This window comes from Dromaius novaehollandiae, chromosome 4 (genome assembly GCF_036370855.1).
Source record: "Dromaius novaehollandiae isolate bDroNov1 chromosome 4, bDroNov1.hap1, whole genome shotgun sequence".
NCBI classification, from domain to species: domain Eukaryota; kingdom Metazoa; phylum Chordata; class Aves; order Casuariiformes; family Dromaiidae; genus Dromaius; species Dromaius novaehollandiae.
The window spans coordinates 77,942,529-77,966,049 of NC_088101.1; the positions used below are offsets into that span (position 1 = coordinate 77,942,529).

General features: G+C 36.3%; 1 protein-coding gene across 15 annotated transcripts in view; it reads right to left on the minus strand.

Annotated features, from left to right (window-relative positions):
- Positions 1-489: 489 nt before the first annotated feature.
- ADD1 (adducin 1) overlaps positions 490-23,521 on the minus strand; it is a 69,605-nt gene continuing 46,573 nt past the window's right edge. For 4 of the 15 annotated variants that reach the window (XM_026112710.2, XM_064511500.1, XM_026112713.2 and 1 more), the window contains exons 10-17: positions 21,429-21,773; positions 18,216-18,317; positions 16,165-16,254; positions 15,200-15,292; positions 9,092-9,248; positions 7,845-8,219; positions 6,979-7,074; positions 490-2,983 (exon numbers count right to left, since the gene is read on the minus strand). In XM_026112710.2, the coding sequence (XP_025968495.1) occupies positions 2,631-2,983; positions 6,979-7,074; positions 7,845-8,219; positions 9,092-9,248; positions 15,200-15,292; positions 16,165-16,254; positions 18,216-18,317; positions 21,429-21,773 (1,611 nt within the window). In that variant the 3' untranslated portion in view covers positions 490-2,630. Of the gene's footprint in view, positions 2,984-6,212; positions 6,248-6,978; positions 7,075-7,844; positions 8,220-9,091; positions 9,249-15,199; positions 15,293-16,164; positions 16,255-18,215; positions 18,318-21,428; positions 21,774-23,521 lie in introns of those variants that run through there. The other 11 variants (XM_026112717.2, XM_026112714.2, XM_026112715.2 and 8 more) reach the window with 11 other exon arrangements.

Genomic DNA, 23,521 nt, shown 5'->3' on the forward strand with positions numbered 1-23,521 from the left:
TTCAGTGTACAGTGGCCTAGTCTGTTAACTGCAGTTAAGATTAATAAATTAATCTAAAAGGATGATCACTGTTTGGCTAACTCAACATTAGGTGCCAAAAGCCTCCTCCCAGGAGCCAACCAACAATAGTAACATAGTGCTAAATCACAGGCAGCCTTTCACAAGGTTTCCCGGCAACAGTAGCAAGCTGCGAAGAGGGAAGGATCTCAGCGGGCAGTGACTGTTCGCTCCTTCAGTTAGAGCTCAAATGCTTCCACTTTTTAGTGGCTGGGTTCTGCCTATTGCTCAGGTGGGACGCTCAAGGAAGAAAGCCCAACAATGACCAATTTATTTTACTTATTTAGCAAGACTAGATGGAATTAATCATTAATTAATCAACACATTAATTGATCATTAAAAGAAAATGGAGCTAATTCAAAGTTCAGGGCTACACCTATAGAATAAAACTGTACATGAGTTTTGAAAGCAGAAGGGGAAAGAAAAAACACCTTCTTTAAAGAGTTTTATTTGTGAGTAGAACTTAATGATACAAGAAAGAAAGAAAAATACAGGACTTGATTTTGCCCCAAAGTGTGTAACCATACCATACATAACTACAATTTAATTCTTTGTATTACAATATGAAAGAACAAACTACAAAATTAGAAATTAAAAATCATTGCATATGTGGTCAAGATAAATGGAAGGATTCCATTAATGAACTGAAACATATAGCAATTAGTAATTTAATTACGACCCTGGCAATAAAACACAATTTAGCAAAATAAGTATTGTATGCTTCCTAGTGTACAGAGGACATACAGGGTTAAAATACAAGCTCAAAGCCATTAGTGCCATGCAGTCCTTACTAAACATTACTGTTTAGGGGTCTCTCTTACACAGTGGTTTAACTGCTGCTTCTAGTTCCACCCTACCTCTCCCCATTCCAAAATAGGTGAAGTTCGCATGGTATTAATTACTACCTCTAAACCTCTTTTCTCATTTGAAGCCTTACAGCTCTAATTGTCATTTCAGCTCTTTCCCCTTCACTGTCTGAAACTAGTCCAAGGTATCAATACGTCTGAGACCTAACGTAGGCCTTCCTAATCCGTCCAGCTGCTGAACCCTTCTGTTATTTGATGCTTTCCACTGCATGAATTGTAAGGCATTAGTTTTCTGCTGTTTTACCAATTGCAATGTTTAATATTGTCTTAAAGGTTACATCCATGTTCTGTTTTGTTGTAGACACTTCTTGTGAGTCTAAAGTGTTTCCCTCTCCCATACAGGAGTTTAATGTTTTCTGCTGTTACAACCAGAAATGTGTGATACTTGAAATCTGAAATGGTAAACAACTTTCTCCACCTTTGACTGGGATGAGTTAATTACGGTTTCTGGAGAATTCTTGCAGGCTTTACCTATCTGATCTTGAAACTGCTTTTATGATTAGTGATAGACAAAAGCATGGCAATAACTGGAAAATGGCCAAGTCAGTGGTGAAAGCGATTTTCTTTACCATGCTACATGTTAAACACACACTTACAGCAAACTGGAAATACATCTTTAAGTTTAGTTGGGATTTTAGTACTTCACTGCCAGTTATACCAGTTTTTTTAAATGAAAACAATTCATTAAAAAAGTGTTAAATATTCAGTGTAATACATTTAAACTTTTATCATAGGAAGGAATAAACACAAAAGGCTGCAAATAGGGTTCATATGCAACAGGTTTGCGTATGTGCCCAAGGGATTTTTAAGAAAAGGGTGAAACCTGTGCTAAGGCCCTAAGGCAACTGCCCGTGCTTTACCTCACCAACTGAAAAACTTCTGAAATACTTTAATTCAGTTACTTTTTAACCTTTTCTAACAGCCAAATTAACCTGTGACCGATTTTTAGGGAGGCAAGGTCATAAGACAGATTTCCCTTAAACTGCATTTACTAGAAAAAAAAGAAATTGGGCTCTTCCAATGCGCAATATGAGCAGAACGCACCGTCGCTATCAGTCCTCCTGGACAAAGCTAATTTCAAGTGCCAGCTATAACATAAAATAAAACAAAGTGAAAAAACACTTTCATTTTGTTACAATAATCAGGAAGCGGGGGGGGAAGAGAGGAAGGTAAAGTATGGATAGTCTCAAAGCTTTAATAGAACATGATCCGTAAGCACAAGATTGCAGAAGCTTACATCTCTCAGTTCAAGAATACGCTCCCTGAAAACACCATTGCAAAAGCATCCTCTCTGAAATGCAGTATTTAAAAAGAAAGTGACTGACAGAACACTGAAAAAGAACACTTCTTGTGGTAAGCAATTCATGTTGTATTTTTAATTGTGAAAAATATTCTTATTCTTACCTAAAGCAGCGTGGGCTTTAAATCAAAAATAGCGATCCAATGCCTTCTACATGGAAGTCATTTACATTTGTTTACAAAGTGGGGATCAGATCAGTGGTAGCTGCTGAAAACACAGGATTAGCACCTTTTTGCACATTGATTTCTGGTTATAATCTTAAACAATCAAGCCATAACTTGAGGGGCTGGTTGGATTACTTGCTGCATTCATTTACATAATGAGACAAAACACTCAGTACAATCTGGTACATTCTAGTGGTTAATGAATTTTAAAATATGACAGTGTTTCTGCAGTGTGTTTAGCCTTTAGGAGTCACTCTTCTTTTTGTTCTTCTTCAGGAAGGAAGGAGTGCGAAACTTCTTTTTCTTTTTTGATGGGGACTTTCCTGGAGATTCATCACTACCTGCATCAGCTGCTGTCCCTTCCTCAGCTGTTGGCGTTACCGGCTCTTCAGTGGGTTGAGACTGGGGTTCTTTATTTTCCACGGCAGGTGATTCAGTTTGGCTTTTGGGCAGATCTTCATCACATCTCCCTTCCTCCTTTCCCGAGGGAGGGAAGCTGAGTGCTTCTGAAGGCTCATCGGGGGTGAGATCTGGGAGGGTTTGCTTGAAAGTCGCAGCATCACTGTCATCTTTGTAAGTCTGGTCCTGCTGTGTCTCTAATGGATGGATAGATAATGACACAGTTAGTTTATGGGTGTGTCCCCAGAACAAAGGAAGCGAAGCAAGTTGATGGTGAGTGCTCTGTATAAAAAAAACCTAATATATTTATTTTGCATAAAGCCTTTGGAATAGGTCTATTCTGCTCTTGCTTTAGGCACAGAGATACAAACAGGATATTCCAAAGTTTTGTTTGTTTTTAAGCTTCTTACCACAGAACAGATAAAGCTGAATCTGATCATGTGGGTGTAAACCAGAAATAAAAAAAAACTATTTAGACTTCTCTCATGTTTTATCTGTAACATTTGCAAATAACATGAGATTTTAGTACAGTAAGAAGGAATTAAACTTAGTTTTTGTTAGCATTGAAGAGAATGTCAGTAAGTTCAGCATTTTTCTTAACTTGGTGGGTAAAACTAATTGCTGGTTTGTAGTGATCTGAGATACAGAAATCCATTAATTTCCAGGCTGTTGGCCTGCCAATTTTAATTGCAATATTTGGATTCATTACGTTCTTCTATGAGATCTAACAGATGTAGCTTCAGAATATGATTTCCTATCACAAAGGCTTCAGTTCATTTTGCAAGATACATGAGAATATAGTATGGATTCTTTTAAGTAAAATCTATGTAGCTTATCAAATTAAATGAGCTCAGCAGGTTATGCAGTAAGGTTTTTTTTTTCTTTCATTTGCTTGTTTTTTTTAAAGCATATATGCAATGTCTAACACCAACACTTACCCCTGTATAAGGAGAGTCACTACAGCAAGGAAATCTTGTGATAGCTTTATGTCCAGAGGTGAATTTTACCACTGCTCTCTAAATTATAACACTTTTCTCGTTCACCGCCAGACTTTAGAGATGTTCTGTTTAAAGCTCTTCTGTGTGTGTAGGTATTTAATAAGCACTTTTAAAAAATTCCTTGTTTTTCTTCACTGCACTGAAGTTAGAAATGCCCCATTAGCTGTGTCAGATACATTTCTTATATAAGGAGGAATCTAGAACAAAATTCAGGCCATACTTATTTGTAAGGCACAGAAGAGAGGCAACATCTTTTTCTTTTAAAAGTTAAAAACTTGTCAGAGCAAGTTGGGCAGCATTTATGTCAACTTCAAAACACTGAAGGTTTCACAACAATTTACAGGAAAATGCTTGATAAATTCCCATTTTTCCTATGGAAAAGACACTTAGTGTCCTTTTAATTTCTGCCAGATGGGATTAACAATCTTCTAATATATCTTACAGGATGTTCTGTGAATATCTGATAGGAAACTAACATATTTTGCTTGGAGCACCATGAACTTCTAGTATGTTAAATAAGCAGAACACGCTAGTATTCAGTGCCAAACACTCAGAATGCACAAGTTAGAAGTTTAAAAGTTATAATGCAGACAGAATTTAAAACAGAGTAAAAGAGAATGCAATTACGTACATCACAAGCTGTCTCCTGAAGCTCTAGTTTAACCTATGCATGTATGTAACACACACAGATGCATGTACACAGATTTCTAAGAAGCACCACCTACAATTCTTCACTACCTCTTTTTTAAGTTTTGCTTCTTCAGGAATCAACTGAAAGCATTAACTGGTGTGATGTTTAAGAACAGGCACCATATTTGTTTGTCAGTTTTGATTTTTTCTTTTTTTCTTTTAAAGAAAGTTAAGGGGAGTTGAAAACTCTTGAAATTAAAGAATAGGAAGCTACTGGAATTTAAATAGCATTTGCCAGCTGGCCTAAGCATTATATAAATATATTTTATAACTCACTTATCTAGAACAGCTATCTTTTCCAGTTTGTAAAATAACCATCACCTTTACTAAACAGATTAAAATTAACCTGGAATGAAACAAACAGCTTTTTTAGCTCACTATAGATAACATTCCACCAGAACTGGGAAGCTCTACAAATTCCACATTAGATAAAGAAAACACACAATATGTAAAAGGCTTACTATTTTGCTTGATGGATTCCAGTAACCTAGCCAGGAAGCTTTCAAAATATATCTTGCTGCACAACCTATGTACAATTTAAGAACTCAACAACACCTAAAAGTTTCAAAAGGTTTTGGTACGATAAGTATGTCTACATCCAGGCTTTCCCTTTATACACATCCATTGTGGCATAAGAGAGTTTTGAAAATATCAGTGATGCTTGTATTTACAATTCACATTATTTATTACTTATGAAAACAAAGTATTTTTTCCCCAACACAAACAAATGTAGACACACACACACAAGCTATGCTATAACTGAGCTAACACAAAACACTTTTCTGATTTCAGCTACACTAAAATATCAAAAATCTGAGAGGTGACTATACAGAGAACACCATCATTCAACAGGATTCCTGCCAGTAAAAGCTGTCGTGGCATTAACTCCCAGCTACTCTAGTGTAAAAAATAAACTTAGTATGTCTGTCCTGGAAAACTTATACAACTAGAAGAGCTCAGGGAAGACAATTCTCTGAATTTTCAATTTAACAGAATTTAGAAACTTATTAGTAATGTCACAGTTGTTTAGGACGTAGTTTTGACTTTCATACCCAAGACAAATATAAAACACTGACTTCCGGATAGAACAGGACAATAAAAATGGAGGGAGCTAAACAGATTACTTAAAAGTAAACTTATTACTTAAGAGTATAATCTGATGTAGCCCTGCAGATCTAGCTGAAGCAGCTGTAGAAGTTCCTGCCACCAACCACTTACTATTATACCTCAGTTGAAATTTGAATTCCCCTACAGCTGACATACATACAACAGGAGTAGTTCCATCCTCACTTCTGTGCAGAAGTCAGTTGGATTAGTTCAAAACACCAGTGGCAACACTTTTGCACTGAAATAGATTAGGAACTCTGTAACATTTCATTATCAGGTCTAAGTTGTGCAGGCAGCAGCAAACTGTTGGGGCAGAAATTCCCAAAACTGTTTTAGCTATGTCTGAAAGACAACTCCAGACTATTCCTTTTTAAACTATGAGGAGTCAGAGACACAAGTATGGAGACACACAATGTCACTTTCACAGTCTCTCTTAAAAGGAGTGCATTTTAATGTAAATCTATGACTAACTAGAATTTCAGGAAATCGACAACTAAAGAAATCAGTGTCTCAACTGAAAAGAGCCTGCTTTTTTTAATGCAAACCAAAACCAAAAAAAAAAAGCTTAGTAAACAAAAATGCAAGAGCGAAGCAAAGCACATAAGCAGGTCAGAGTATGGAATGATACTTACTATGGTAACAGGTACTCTTTAGCATATCCATCTCCTGTTTGTAACGCAGCCACAAGAAGAAAAAAGCACAAGTAGAGAATCTATGCATTCATCACAGCCATTGTGTTAAATTAGAAGAATGGTTGCAACCATTCTTGTAGGAAACAATGAGATGAAGTAGTGAATGGAAGACTTTAACAGACAAGTGATATATCCAATGTACAAGGTAAAGGAAACAAGACAAAAATTAGATTACACCTGTTCAAGACTTCTTTTGTTTGTTTGTTTTGAGGCAACTACAGACTTTTCCAGTCCTGCTCTCATTTTAGTTAGAATTACTACATAAGGTTAGTGACTAATAAAACTAAGATTCAAATTGAGTTGGAAAAATATTTACTGAGGTGTAATCCAAGTACAATAATGCTTAAGAAATGTGCAGTCAGCAAAGGAGATTTACGAAACCATCCAATTTATGTCCGGTTCATCATCAGACATTATTTCATTTCATAAGAGCAATTCTCTCTTGCAGAAAATGCGCAAAGGGATATTCAGTTGAGAAAGACCAAGACATGACAAGGCAATTGGGAAGTGGTGATAATTTGTCTTTATGTTAATGCACACTTCTTTATTATTGTAAACATAACTCCTATTACACTTAAGAGTTTATAGAAGTAAAACACAAAAAATAATTTACCTTTATTAGATACTAGTTCGTATACTTTCATGCGTCAGTCGCTAATGATGCAGTTACTGATTTCCCCTGGCCCCCGAATGAAAATAACATACCTTCCTCTACTTTGATCGGTGTACTGGGAGGAGTGCGGGCTGAAGTGGGATCAGGGGGACTTCTCTCCTTCTGTTGTCTGCCATCTTCTGAAGGTTCTGCAGATGTAGAACAGCAGGAGGTTAAAAAAAAAAAAAAAAAAAAAAAAAAAAAAAAAAGAAGTTTCAGCACATAGTAAGACAAGTGTCATTCTCACCCCACCCCTCAAATACATTTTTCTGAATCAAGATTCTGCTAGGATATTCAATAATACCAAAACAAGCAAAAGAAAAATAAGTGATAGTTTGGTATTAACAAAACTATTAAAGTCAAAGTTTGGCTTTGTTTTTGTGTTTCCTGCCCCCTCCACGTACGGGCCCAGTAACATAATTGTTTATGAACTAGTACGGCAGACTGTTTGAGAACCTGTTAGGAAAAAAACTAAGGAAAATATAAATATCATCAAAAATGCTCTCAGACTTGCACGAAACAATGTTCTTTTGCTTGCTTTGAATTGCTTGCTCAATCTCGGAGAAAACAAAATTGCATACCAAAAGAAAAGAATGAAAGACTGCATAGGTAATCAGAAAAACATGCAATAATTAAAATGATTCAAAACAGATTTCGCAGTGGTTTGCACATTTATTATTAGTAAGGAGGGTCCCCCTTGCTTCCAGGTTTTAACAGCCCTATAGCCAAAAGAAAACATTAACAGAGCACACCTTGTATCAGGAACAATATTAAAACATTGTTCCATACAGTTCACCTGAACAATTAAAAATGAAATCAGTCCCATAGATAACGGAGTCAACTGACAGAATCTCCAAATGGGGTGGATAAAGATTTTGTTCCATAGATTGCAAGCACAACTATACCATATTCATAATACCTGAGGCCTCAGCCAAAAGGTCAGGATTAGACCTTAATGCTTTGATCACTGCGGTATGAAATTCCTTATGAGGTGACTTCTGCACATCTGGCTCTTCTTGGTTAAGATGTGTGATGACTTGCTGCGTGGTCTGACAAGAAACCCATGCAGCAGCAAACTGAGTGTTATCTAAAGATTTAGACAGTGATGATACTTCACGATCCTGTACAGTCTTCATATCTGCTCCTTGAAAGGTTTTTGATCTGCCTTTCAAATCCAGAGATTTTTTATCTGAAGTATTTTGCTCATTGATGTTCTGATTTCTAAGCAAAGTACTCTGTTCCCCAGCTGGTGTCTGTCTCAGTAACACAGTCTCTCCATATTTTGAAATCTTATCTAAGAAGGATGTAGCAATGTTACTGAGAGGATAAAGGTATGCAGTTATACAGGCATAACAGCACAGCATCCCCATCCCCCAAACAGTCCAACACTTGTGCAACTGAAAATACATGATCTACAATGACTCCCACTCTGTGTTGTCCAAAAGCTGAAGCAGGGAGCACACACTGCGAGACAGTTCCTGCAATCATTCAGATTCAAACCATAACAGATTAGTGGAAATGTCATAAGTAGAATCCCATAGTAGAAGCTTAAAAATAAGTAAAACAGGGTAACTACTTCAGATGTAGCAATGATCTCTTTTTACAGCATAATTCAGAATTTTATTATCATTTAGAAAGCCTGCATTTCTGGGGAGTCCTCAAGATGTGCCATCTCCAAGCAGCAATCAAGTTTTGTTCTGCATCTTCCCAATTCAGATTTCTCAGGTCTACAAATTTCAGTAAGTTAGAAAACTGCAGTTCTGCTCCAAAAAGCAACAACCTTCTCTCACCTTAGACTACCTCCAATGCTAAGGGAGACAAAGCAGAACAACCTGTGGTACTTCACAGTACCTGAAAATTTCAATGAATAAAGTTCCAAGACTTCTAGAACTTAGCAGCAGCAGTAACTGGCCGTATTAAACACCTCCTTTTGGCTAGTAGCAAAATTTGTCAAATAAAATTACACATTTTACAAATACCCCATAACACTTAAATTGCACTTTCTGCGATCAATATGCTAACTTCATAATTTACACTGGAAAAAACTGAAACACAGAAGCTGAATAACTTTTCCATGACCTCGGCAGGTAACCCACAATCCAAATTAATAGTAAACATTGCTGTTGTTATATCCAATTGCAGAAAAGAACGCACAGGCAAACTAACCTTCTGGCCCCTTCTGCTTTCTTTCTACTTCTTTGCGATATTCTTCCAGTTCTCGATCAGTGAGTTTGTTGAAGGGATTTGGTCCTGTTGTGCTCACTATGACTCTCGGTTGATACTCTTTCTCAATTATTGCCTTTGATGCAGTCACCAGTTCTCCCTGACAAGAAACAATTAAGATATATCTGCAATCCAGCAGTAACTTGCAGAACCCTGGAAAGTTTAGAAGTTACAAAGCAACCAAAAACAAAAGATAATTTGAAAAATGCTATATTTATCTTCTTTTAGGTTTAAAGAATAAAATTCTCTATTTCAGGATTTAAAAAAACATCAGTTTACAACAGATTAATATTAAGGAGAAAGTAGGTCTCATTGATTATTCTCACAGAGACATCAGTGTTTTCACTAGGCAATATCCACCGTTAAGCAGCAAATCAAATAGCAGCCAAACAGTTTAGCTAAGTTGTATCTGAAGTTACAGAAGTATCAAGTTTCTTTTACTCCCCACAAGAGAAACAGGATACCAGGCCCAATTGCACAGCAATATGCACATGGGATTCCTGTAGAAATCAACACGATTGGCAGCTAATGCTCATAGGTTCAAATAAAATTTAAATAAGGGAAAAGCCATTTCTGGTAGTTTTTACATAACATCCAACAGATGTTATAGCAAAAGCCATCTTGTACATATTCTATGTACACCAGATTAACTGTACTATAAGATATTTTAAAGTAATTAAGGTTAACATAATCTTATTATGAGTTAGCATGTTTATTTCTATAACATTTGCCATACAAGCCAGATAAATATTTATACAAATAAAGTATTAGCAATTCTGAATACAGGAAGTCCCAAGGGACAAAACCAGCTGCATCAGAGATTCTCTCTCTAATGGTTAGTTTTTTAGTTTTTCTTCTCTAAGCATGTAGTGAAGACTAAAGCCACTGGTTTCACATCATCTCGGATACAAAAGACTAGTTTACTGAATAGCTGTCGCATCTTTCAGGTGACTTGTCTAAAAATTTGTCTTCTCATCTGATATGCAGGACACTACGGACCTAAGTTTGAAAATGACTGATATGGGTGATCTGCGCCTCTTAACACTGTGATGCCTGAATTGTCTTCACTGTCAAGAAGAGGGTCATTGGATTTCATTGCCAAAGCAGGATGGGATATTGATTGGCCTAAATCATTTTCACATTTGTATCACTATTTTACAGAAAGCATAAAAATGCAAAGAGTTTAAGAATAACCAGGACCTGAGTGAACAGACAAGCGTTCCATTCCATGTCCATGCTTGACAGACAAGCACGACAGCTTCACTACAGAACTGAAAATGGAACAAGACCAAATGATGTTTCGGATGCAAAGAGCTGCTTAGGACAAAACATCAGCACCAAAAAGGTGCCAGACAAGAATGCCTAGGTGGACTGAGGCAAAGAGCAGTTAGGTATTTCTTAAAGCCTCACAAGAGATCTCCAGAAATCTGCATTGGTATGGAGAAATCCAGGCAGGTAAGACTAGCTGGTTGTTAGAATCTATGTTTCTATTTAGGAAGCTAACATCAGCCAGAAGAACGAGCAGCATTACCACAACTCTCCACTGTAAGATCCTGAAAAGAAACATTTAGAAAACATTATAAACTGTCTCGGTTTCTCCCTAAAATAAGAGGAACACTCTCGTCTTAGATGCAGTATGTCAGTAAATGTCAAAAGCCTGTTCTCAACTATTTCCACCAAGCACCATCTGTCTTAATACTAGAAAACCTCAAATTTGATACAGTTTTTCTCACAGAATCATACATTAAAAGAAGCCAGAAAACATCAACCTTTATACCAATTATAGTTGTTTTTGTAAATAAATGTAACCCCCTCCCCCCCCCCCAAAAAACACTACAGGCCCCAGCTTTTAATAATGATGGCAGAAGCTGGCACCTGTTGCAAGTTTAGATGTCTATTTCTGCCCACCCTCCAAACTAAATAGGTAGTCTTTAAATAAAACATCGGCAATAAGTAACAGGGACTTGTTAAGTATACAGGCAAATATATAGTTAGAGTATTCCAGGATTATAAAAATCATCAGAGAAGGAGCAAAACGTACAATGCACGCTGGTGTCCCTGAAATGCTTAGGGGTCTTGGAAACTTGTCTGCAAGATAAATCCAAAATGACAACTGGCTAGAACAACTTTCACATGAAATCAAGTTTTACTGAACGCCTATGAAGCGGTAGCAACAAGCAGCATGGCATGCAGTTTGCAGCAAGATGACTAGTGCCTTGGCATCATGAGTGCTTTTTCTTAAGAGAACACCTTTGTTAACTGCTGGAAAGTAAAAGCAGCACTTGAAGTTTATTTAAGTTTACTTAAGAAGTTCAATGCCAAAGAGAGGAAAATAACACAAACGAACCTGAAAAGTTGAATATGAAATCAAGATTCATCAACCGGAAAAAAAAAGTGTGTGTGTGTATATATATATATATAGATATATATATAGATATATATATATGAACGCACTGATATGCAGAATTTTAAACAGGATTTATATGAGCTGAGTATCTTTGACTCAAGAGAAATAATGTTGAAAAAGATCGCAGGTAACAACAGAGAGCAGATTACATGTGACAAATAGAAACGCTTGTGTTTTCAGCCTGTAAAAGCAGAAGAATTATATGACAGTCGAGAAGGCAAACTTCTGATCTGCTAAAGCTGCTTCCAGAATAACACATCAGTTTTGGTCAGTATTAGTAATATGGAAGCAGTTCAAAGACCATCAATGAAAAATTATGATGGTGGGTGGACAAATTCTGAAGGGAAAACAAATAAAAGTTTTAATTAATTTAATAAATTCTGCAATGTGATTACTCTAAATTATATGATATGATACTCTGAATTATATTATATACCATAAATTATATGAACCAAAGAGAGAGAGATGTGTTACTTAACAGAACAGGCCACAGAGCAGCCTTCACAGAATTTTAATAAAAATATACAACAGAAAACAGAGAGAGTAATATGGGACAGAAGGAAAGGGAATATAAGGGACTCAAAGGACAGGACGTATTTTAGATCATTAAACCTGAAACTGAAATACACTGAATAGTTGTAGAGCTATGAAACTGGCCATGCAGTTTGGGGATTCCTACGAGTGATGAAGGGAAAAACCAAATTAGAAAATTGGTCTGGAGTTGCTTTCAGCATTAGAGAGCCTGTAGAGAGGGAATAAATTCCCATATAACAGACGGGCACTCTGTTCCATCAAACAGCGCAACACGGAGCGACATGCAGAAAGCTAACATGGGAGTGAGTTCAGCCGGATGATGACGATCCTAGTATCATTCAGATGACTATTAGAGGTCTGACCACTTGCGGAAACACTTGAATATCAACAGTGTTTTCTCCACCGTAACCAACGGTGGATAAATTACATCTATAAACTAATGTATTTTCACTCCCAAGAAGTTTACAGCAGCGTAAACTTCTCTCCCAGAAAAACTGAAACAAAGGGAAGGTCGGTTATGGCTAATGATACACGTTCATACTAATGTGGGACTTCACATATCCTACATGAAAATTCTAGACTATCAAGTCATTTTGCAACTTTTCTGCCATATCTTACTTTCAAAGAAAAGCTGAGAAATACAAGGTGACCAATGTTTAATAGGCAAGTACTTCATCTTATTCTCAGGGATAGGGATGAGCAAAACTGGCACCTTATACATGCCAATTTTTCCATTAATCAAACAGTATATTCATAGTAACTGACTAACCTTAAAGTTAACAATCATTCTTAATACCATCTGACATTAATGTAGTGCCTGTATCCAAAAAACCAAGATCCTTAGAGCACTTTTCAACTTGGAATCACCATTAAAATGCAGTGCCACCTCCGGAGCCAGAACAGAGAGGCTATTCATCAAGCCAGAGAATTTTCATTTTAAAAGACAAGACAAGAAATAGGCTGTTCCCTTGTACTTAGAATTCTCTCGTTTAAAATTCATGCGAATTTTATTTGATTGCAGAATGTCAGTGGCAAGAATAACCAAAATTTTCTCTTGTTCAGCCAAGACTGCAGCAGCAGCTTAGTTAACCAAGTCTGTAACATTCATTAAACACGATGAGCAAGGAGCTTGTATTGCAACATGGCCAGGACTCCTCACAACACTGACAAAACATATGACAAGGCAAAATCAAGCGTTTACTAATGCAGCTGCAGGCAGACAAGACTCAAAGCATTACATGCATACTGTACACGATGTAGGAATTTTTTCAACCTAAAATAGTATGTGTTAGTAGTTGATATAGATTTCAATGTTAAGCATAATATACTTTCAAGTCTTATTGTAATCAGGGATGGAACATTTAATTAAACTGTAAATGTGGGCCTAATAATTTTTCAACTGAAAAATTCTAATTATCTTGTACTTAAATGCTCATAAGACCTTGATGTATAGGTTTCTTTCTTAAAGCTTCATTTACTGTGAGATTTATGTGGGTGTCATAAGATTATGGAACAGGAACTATAGGAAATATGGGACTGATTTTCAGCATAATCTTTCTGAAAAACTTCTCTGGCATTTTTTGCAACAAAAAACTCTTCATTAAGTATTCAGGTCACAATATTTATTAAGATAATAATGATAATGAAATGGGCTACTCCTACTTCACATTCTAAATGATCTCATTTTACACAGTATTTCAGGAGGAAAGCACTTTCACAGCACCAACAGAGAGGGAACGCATCATTTGGACATCTAAACTCTAATATTGTATTACTAGCAAAATCATGTAGCCAGCTGAGCTTTTTTTGTTGGCTCCTTGTTGTCTTTAAAAATCCTTGTAAAATATTTGAGTAATTTTACAGAAAGATGATGCAATTATTCAAAAGGAATACTTAAAATATACCTTGCATATCACCGGTGAAAGAAATTGCCCATGTTACCATAACCAATGGATGCCTACCATAAAAGTAACTTTTTGCTTCGAAGGTATTATTAAACAAAGAAGCCACTAGAACAAAGGGCAGGCACTGCTTTGGGGAATTTGCTTCTTTTCTTTTTTAAAAAAAAATCTTAAGTCTGGAAAGAACACGTTATGATTCTTCTTTTCAGATACAGATAAGACAAATCATAATCTGAAATACTTTTATCAAATTCTGAGTATGATAATGACTATAATACAAACTGGTTGATTACCCCAGAAGATGTTATAAAGTCACGAGATTTGCAAATATAATGTAATCCAAATTACTCTCCTTTTGATGGGAAAACTATTCGGATAATGAGATTTTAGGCACAACCTAGATGAAGATTTTAAAAACTGTCAGAGAAAAATAGTGAAGCAGAAAAGAGACCCCGATGCATATCTACACTCCATGCTTTTGCATGTTACATCACCTCTAATAAACTCCTAACGAACTCGGGAACACAGACAACTAAGGACAGATTGTTTCCAATATGGAAACTGTTCCTATTTAGTCAGCCTCAAGGGACTTCCCTCCCCCTCCCCTGCCAACCACATAACCATACCTATTGTATTTACTCTGTATTTAATGTATAATACATAAGCCAAAATTATGATTATATTAACAGTTTGAAAGCCAAAGTATTTTGGATGTGTGAGGCATTATTCAGCATCTCTTGCAGAACTTGGCAACTCCAACTACAGGAAGTTCTAAGGAAACGCAAGACATCTGGCAACGCAGGATTTCAGCATGGCACATCCTGAACATGTGGATATCTTCGGAATTACACTGATGTAATCAGGCTGAGATTAAGCTAGCTCAAAATGGATCTCAAATTAGAGTAATTCCAACTTCAAAACATGCGCAAAAATACCACTACATGCACAACCTAATCAGCACCTTCACATCAAAAATATTTCCTCAACAGCTTTTTTACACGCATAAATATATAAAATCAAAATCCTTAAAGGATACTTTTATAGGGTAACTTAACTGCTTGTATAATTGCATATACATAATTTGGAGATCCATCTGTTTGTTTTCTTTTATAGCCAAATCATTAGCTAGCAAAGGGAAGAGGTCAAGGGTAAGGAAGAGGTAAATGAAAGGTGAACAATAGTATTTAGAGCAGTATGACAGGGCAGTACCTTTCTAACAGACAGAGATTTAGCGGGACTAAAGGCCTGCTCTGTGTGATCGAGCCCTTCAATAGTTTCCGTACAGTCTGAGAGGGGAGCATCCTGCAACAGTAAATTGAGTAAACAGAGCAAACCGAGCCTGGGCTTTAAAACATCAACCAAGAGCATTATGATGCTTGCTAAAAAACATGCAAAAAAAGAATAATTCGTAGACAAAACTGCAGTGACAGTGAATTAACATGCACACAACATGACACCCAAATGCATAATGCTATTGTCCTGGTAAGAATAGTCAAACTCTTTAAAGTATATCAGAAAATGTTATCTGGTGCAGTTAAAGCACTCAGATACATAGAGCTTTAAAGTCATTCAGGTGTGTTTAACAGAATAACTGTATAGCTCTAACTCTTATTTTGAGCTATGATTCATAGATAATCTCTTTAGTATATCCAGATATACTGCTTTTAAGTTTTATTGATGTATAATAGCTATTTTAATTGCTCCTCAAAGTGTTGTGAAGCACAATAATATATTCAACACACAACACTACTGCCCCAAAATGAGACTGCTGTGCCCAGTATTTAATACTTCAAGATACATAAACTTGGAAGAAAAACAAACCAAAACAAAAAACCCACAAGTTGTCACAAAGCCTGACTAGTTTTGAACAAGAATCTAACCCGTACAAACAAGCCTTTTGGATTTCATGCATTACATTCAGCAAAAAAAAAAAGAAAACAAAAAAAAAACAAGGAGCATCCTTCACAGACATGCTTGAACTACATGACTGAAGCCTCTTAAGTTTCTGATCCTGAGCACTCTCGCAAAGACAATGGTGTTACCTCTAACACTTACCTTATAAACAGTTACTCTCTGCCAATTAAAGAATAATTTTATAGTGACATATTAGGTGAAAGTAGAGGATAATATAGATTAACTTTAAGCTAGTATTTTTAGGCATTTTGTGCTCTCACCTGTACAAGACTCCTGTCCACAACTACCCCAGAAAGAACCTGTGATTGAGGGCCTGCAGTTTTGATATCTTGTAAGTTTTGCTCCCGGATCTGTAAAGGAAAGTAGCAGAATACACTCCCGTGAATGACAGAAAAGCTACCCATATTCTTTAATTGAGAAGGAGGGTGGGTGAATATGCCAACAGGCTGCAACTAGTGCAGATAATTATGGCCCTACTCACATCAATAAAGCTGTGGTTGTGAACACCAGCTGAAGATGTATGATCAAGTATCTATCTGTTTCCCCACACTTCTCAGGATCTAGTATTTGAGTACCACAGCACACACCGTCCTTTGCTTTTTAGGACTGGCTTGTGGTGAAACTATACAGATGGGGCAGCAGACAAATCCACTTTGTGGAGAAAGGTGGGGAGAGATGAGAATCACAAAAGGTCATTACTCTGCAAGTCTGTTGTACCAGACCAAGCTTTTACAGGTGTCTAACAATAGCCTATAAAATCACAGTATAGACCTACTACAGAAATTTTTGCAAAACATTGATTAATAATCAGTTTTTGTAACTAACCAGGACCATATTTCTAAAAGAGCACATGAGTATTTACCTACGTACAGACTGACACTCACTTCAGAGTATTCAAAAACACTCCTTTTGTTGCATCCTAAATACGTCCTACTTCTTTCCATAGAGAAGAGGGGAACAGAAATATAGCATTTAAATGTGGGTATTATCTATTTAAATTAGATATCCTGTTACGGTAAAGAAAACATAACAGAGTCAAAATATACTTCTAAATCATTCTGTTTCTTGTTCAGAAAAAGATGAAAGATTCCAAAAGATTCCAAAAAATCTCTCTCTTACAATCGTAAACTAAAAAAAGGCATACAGTTTATATGAAAATACATGCACACAAACATAAAAGCACACCGTATTATTAATGCTTGATACTTCAGAAAGTTAAAAAACATAAAATTCCTGTATCATCTGTATTTCCTTCTGGTTTACTGCACTTCTTGTCATCAGGAGAAGGAGAAGTTGTGAAGTAAGTTTCTCTCCTTTTAGACCATTTCATTCAAGTTTTTAGTACAGCAGTATTTTGGGTTTCGAACACTAAAACTGCTGGGCAATTTCACCGGGCTTCTCATTTAAAGAGAAGACTATTGGCCAGTGCCAAGACAGGAAAAGAAGACGCTCTGTCAACCTTACGCAAATTCTTTTCGCACCAATCGGTTCCCTGACAGCAGCCCTGCAGAGACTTTCCTGTGACACCAGGCCAACTTCCATTTCTGTATGGCCATTGGTCAGACGTAGCAAAAGCATCAAGAACAAGCTAAGTATTAACAAGATATTGGTATATATTTAGTATTAAAAAATAAATAAAAATAAAAATCCTATACATTCAATGCTTTCCTGTCGGAAAATTGTTGCCAGGAATATCTGAAAATTGAAGACTGGAAGATTAACTGCCTAGGCCATTTAAAAAAATAACAACTTTTAGTCCCAAATGACCCCAAATTCTTGCAACAATCACAACATATTTTAATATAATAATATAATATGGAGAGACCAGCAGATTGTTACAATTGCTACAAAATATGCTACAACTGCAAGTGGTAAAACCGAAACAGAAAAACAACTCACTGATGTGAAAGTATATGATTTCAGGGAACAAAATTACTACCATAAACCCTGTGGTGTTTTATCAGAGATATCCAGCAACAGTTAAAAAGAAAAAATTAAGGTTATTATGACTTGGCTGCAATACTGAAAACCTACTCTTTGAAACTGGTCTCGCAGTAACAAAATATAACACAATGAAAAGTCTTCATATGGTGGATGGTTACACCATTTTTTTTCCAAGCTCAGCTCACGACGTTTAGGAATTGCTTCTGTAGCAAGTTACAAAGGGTAAGCGCAAGAGGGAAGCTGTGTTTCTGAACCTCAAAAGATTCTACTACAGCAAAATAAATTAGTTCACTCCAAGTATACAACTTAATGTAATGATTGGAAACAAAACAAAAGAAAACAAAACACCTTTACTGCTATTACAAACCTTGTTCCTCATTTCTTGGACCTCCTTTGGATTAGTGTTCAATGGAACAAACAGGTTAGGGACAGCAGAGGTGGCAGTTCTATGTCCATCCTCTTTAGTCCACTGTAATATCAAAAATAGTTGAAAAGTCAGAATTGCTGTAATGGCTAGAGACACTCAGAGCAGCAAATTCACGTAACAGTTGATCATGCATTATACATAACAGAGAACTGAACCAATGATTATATTCTATTAATTTTTAAGATGAAGTTGCTTCCTGCTTTAGAAATATAAACTAACTTCAAATACATTTATAACCATTAGAATCATTCAATTAAGTCACGCTAATAACAAAAGAAACCCTAAATATCTAAAGAGCCAGTCAACTCGCAAATAACTTCTGCCTAAAACTATATAATGATCACAGCTATGTGTAATGCAGAGATTATGAAGACTGCAAGATTTAAGCTGCTTGTTAAGCTGTTTTCAAGCTGTGTGCTTGACCACAGCAGTGCTCCACATTTCTTTCTAAAAACAGTATCTCTCACTTGATGAAGAAACTTGCGTTAATTCAGGAGTAAGAAAACTCCAATATAATTACTGAAAAAGTACAGGAGTATTTTTAAGGACATTTAATCAGAAATGGATAAATTAAAATGGGCTGATTTCAAAACAAGTTCATATTCATTTGAAAGGAATACTGCACCTTACATAAAGGAAAGTATAGAAAATCTAAGGAAAGAGTTCTAAAACCCCATCACTGCCATTTTCATTCACTGCATTTTGTGTATTTACAAACTAGCACAAGCAAGATCATTGATTCAATCCTCCGATACTCAACAAACATCAAAGCAAACTGAAAGCATAAGATGACAGGAGTATGAAAAGCAGTGTGATGTCACTAACCCGGTTTAGTGAATGACTCTGTACTGAGAGGCAAGAGTGGGCATCACCAAAGTTTTGCATTAAAACAAGCTACTTCAGCAAAATGTACTGTTTCCAGAATTAGTTTCTGCACAGATAAATAGCTGTATCAGCACAGCAACCTAAAGGAACAGTTTGGTGATGTCGAATATTTTATAACTTATAGCTGAAAAGGTTACAAAAATATCCCAAACACAAACTTTAAGCGCTTCATGAGTTCTTCACAGAAGGTTGTTTTATTTGGTCAGTGCATTTAGTATGGGTCCACGTTTAGTTTGCCACATAACTAGGTTTTCTTCTTGTCTGTTTATTACACGCGCTGTCATAATTCTCACTTACTGCTGCATAGAAAATGCACTGAACAATAAAGCAAACCTGTTTTATAGAGCAAATGCTATGCATTTTTTCCTGAGTAACTTCAAGAAACAATAAGATAGCCAGAAATCGTCAAACTTCAAAAAGCAACAGAATTTTAAAATGTTTTGCAACTATAAAGTAAAAAATGGAATGAACATGGAGCTGTGAAATACTCACTGATGATTATCTTCTTAGACAAAAACTACTCCAGCTTTTTATTAAAGATAATTTTTAGTCAAAACAAATATAAAAACAACCTCAATATAACAAACTACTTTCTCTTTAGGTTAAGAACAAGCATTCAAAAGTTAAATACACAAACCTGTTACACTGTATGAAGTTTTCTACTGCTTCAGCATATCATTAAAGAAGACTAGTTCCTGAGTAAGAATTTTCTTCAGTCTTTCACTGATAATTTCAAATATAAAATACTAGCTACTTTGTGAGCTAAGGTTAAAAAGCAAGAGAACTGCTCCAAATGTATACGTAATTTTCAGCTTTCTTCCAATCAAGGCAAAACTGTAGCTGAGTTTAGTAAAAGGCTGATGGTACCAACGATATATAAATATACACTCATTTCTTTAACCAAAAAGAACAAAACAAAAAAAGAACCACCACACAGAGAGAGATCCTCTGTTTTTTTTCAGGGCTTTCTACATGATGCACTATATATCTCAGTACATAAATTGCCTGAGCAATCAATCCATAAAAGAAAAGTATTTGAAATATAGGGAACTCAATGTATTCAGAAAGGGAGCAGAATATTTTAAGGGCAAATAAAAATGAAGAAGGTGTACAAGGGGAAAAATAATGTATTTTTTTTTAAATCAGATGTACCAGCTCTACCTTTTAAGACTCATCTGTTACCATACTACCACTGTACATAGTATCGCTACTGAAGTAATGCTGATCTAAATTGTCTAGCTTTAAGTCAACTGTTACAAAAGCTTGTTACACGTGCAAATTCCTACCTATGTTTCAGATGCTTTGCATATTCCCAAGAAAATACCGAAACCACAGTTACACACCAACAGCTATCGATGTCCATTTGAAAGCATTTGAGGCTTTTGCTTTTCAATTAACATATCTTTCAGTGCAAAATTTAACTGTAAGCAGCATTGATAAACGAAAAAGCACCGGTTGCAGAATCTATCGATTAGTGCCTGCTGATGGCCTGAGCTGCACTTTAGTCATGCCGCACCCAGCTTATACTGGAGGAAAGACTTTCCACTTATGGCCATCTACTTACATGCAACACTACATGCAGAAGGCAGCTGGTTGTGAACACTCAGAGGCTTTGGGGTGGACAGAAGCATAGTAAAAGGACAGGAGGAGGAGCTGAGAAGCTAGACAAGAAAAACTGCTTAAGGAATAAAACACTGAAATACTTTGAAATAAATTCTGCCCTTACACACTTACAGAACTCTACTGGCTTGAAAACAGAGTTGGCATTTGCAACAGAGGGTAGAATTTGTTTTTTTTATATATATATACATATATATTTGCACACGTATATATACATACATATATACACACACACTTCTGTATAAAAGTATATTGAACAGATAGTTTCCATTTTTTGTTTAATTTGAAAAGCTTTCATGCAGACAGAATTAGTAATTCCCTAACAAAGTTGTGCTTTAAATTATTTAAATGCAAAACCTACTTAAGCAAAACCGTGGCTCAATCTGATTGCTTGTTAGCTTGAAAAGAAAAGAAAAGCAGAATTGCCAGAGTCTTAAGCAGTTTTAAGTATTAACAACTGATATGATTTTTGTAACTCGCATCTAAACAAGGCCAAATTAAGCAGTTAGTAGAACACATATAGGTTTTTTATATAAGAAAGAAGAAAGGAATTAGGAGTGTTATCTTTTTCTTCCCAAAGCCTCTAAGTGCCAGCCACCCCAAGTTGCTCTACATCATCTAACTATGAACAGTAAGGTAGGCACAGACCAAGCAGTTGGTAATACAGCTTGGCACGCAGACACCGGACGAGAGAGACTGCAGCAAGGGTTTCACGTGATCGTGTGTAATGTTCGTCCACACCTTAGTCTTCGACTTGGGGCTGCTGCCATTCTGCCCTTCTTCAGAAGCATCATCCCCTCGGCCAGAGTTCAGCCACCTTGTCTTCTCTCGCTGCTGTTTCTGAAAACTGTGTCTGAGAGGGGAGCAAGTGCCTGATTCACCATCACTAGTAAAGGAGTAACCTGTGACACTAGCTGGAATCTCAACATCGCTGAACTTTTTAGATTTCTCTCTCAGAGCAGGGCATCGATACGGATAGCCGGTTCTGTAACCCTGAAGAAGCAGAGCAATAGAGTTAGCCTTCTACACCTCCAAGTTTTTCAACAGATGACTGAATTTTGCTTTGACTAATACCCTTAATTATGAAAACAGTTCTACAGCATCACCTTTTCTTCACCTGCTCTTCACCAGTTCTAGTAAACAAAGACACATCAAAGGTGGATGACACATTAATGAGGCTACATTAGCACCCTATCTAATCTAATAAATTTACCTGAACCACAAATTTAAATGAGCCACTGCTTTTTGGTGGATCAAACTGCCAAATTTTGACACAAACCCTATGAAAAATTCACACTAGTTCTGCAAGAAGCCATTGAGTTCACCAAGGACAGCGTGAGTCTACCTCTCATTGTCAAGTGACGTGATTCCTGCCTGCGTAATAATACATACTATTGCAGGGCCCATTCTAAAAGCAATACAGTATCCCTAACAATTTGTCAAACCGCTCTCCTCTAAATGCTTGCATTTTAAAATGGAGGACTGATGCATGAAAATTTGGTTTCCCTTCAGGATGAAAGGACCTATTCAAATAGGTATTATTCCATTAGTAAGTGGAGAGATACTTGCCAACATGTATTTCAGCAGTTCACTGTGTTATAGCAAGTTAATGGGGAATCTAATTTAGTGCTCTGTCATGCTGACACAAAAGGTATAACCATAACTTTATGCATTGTAAAAATCTTAAGAACACACTTTTTTTTTTTTTTTTTGAAGGAAACTTTTAAATTAGGAAGAATTGTCAAAAAGGGAGGCCAAGACTGACAGTTTAACCATTAGCTGTCACACTTCTTGATAGTTCTTTCTATGGACAATGGTATATCATTAGGCTGCAATAAGGTAAGCTAAGTTTGAATTTGCAGTGCACTTAAAGCACAGAAAAAAGGGTAAAATAACAAAAAATTGGTGGTTCCTGATATTTCTCCTTGAATTCTCATGTAATTATTTGAGTCTTGGGAGCTCAATTTAAGTCCAAGTGCAGAATCCTGACTTTCCTTTGTACCATATTCCAGTTTCTCATTTATACTTTTATTTTACTTCAAAGGTATTATTTGATGTTTCCCACAATTTTAAAACAAAGAAGAAAAAACCCAAGAACTGTGTGATACAGAACGTAGGGTAGACGAAAAGATCTCTTTTGTATTCTAACAGTCCAAAATTCAGCATATTGCGTGCAAGCAAAGGCTTTGTTTTTTAAACGGGCATACTACTTTTATATCCACGTTATCTCCCCTCCTTCATCTCTCGCTATGTTTTTTTGCCTACTTCCTCTGAATTATATTTTGTTTCCTTTTTTACCCTACCTAACACTGTCATGTTTCCTCTTTCTTTTGCATTCTTCTGTTTTGTTCAGCATTTTACATATAAAAAGCACATTTAACAGTTTCTCTAAGAAGTTTCCAAATACAAAATATTTGCAATTTGACTCAAAGATAAACAGTGCAAACAGCCTATTTCCCAAGGCACTAAAATCCTTCAGAAACAAAACCAGTTGTGAAGAAGCTCTAGCCATGAGTACGTGGACTTAGTTTTCTTTGCAGAAGTTCTATGCATTAGACCCATTAAGCGTTGCTGAGGTGTTATCTTGGCTGCTGCCACATCTTTCAATGATCAAGGTGCAACGTGACTAATTATCTATAGCCTCATGCAGTTAACTATACAGTATAATATGTGGCTATTTATAAAAGTCACGGCCTATAACCTGATAGTAAGCTCCCTTCTATTCCCATGTTCCTAGCAAG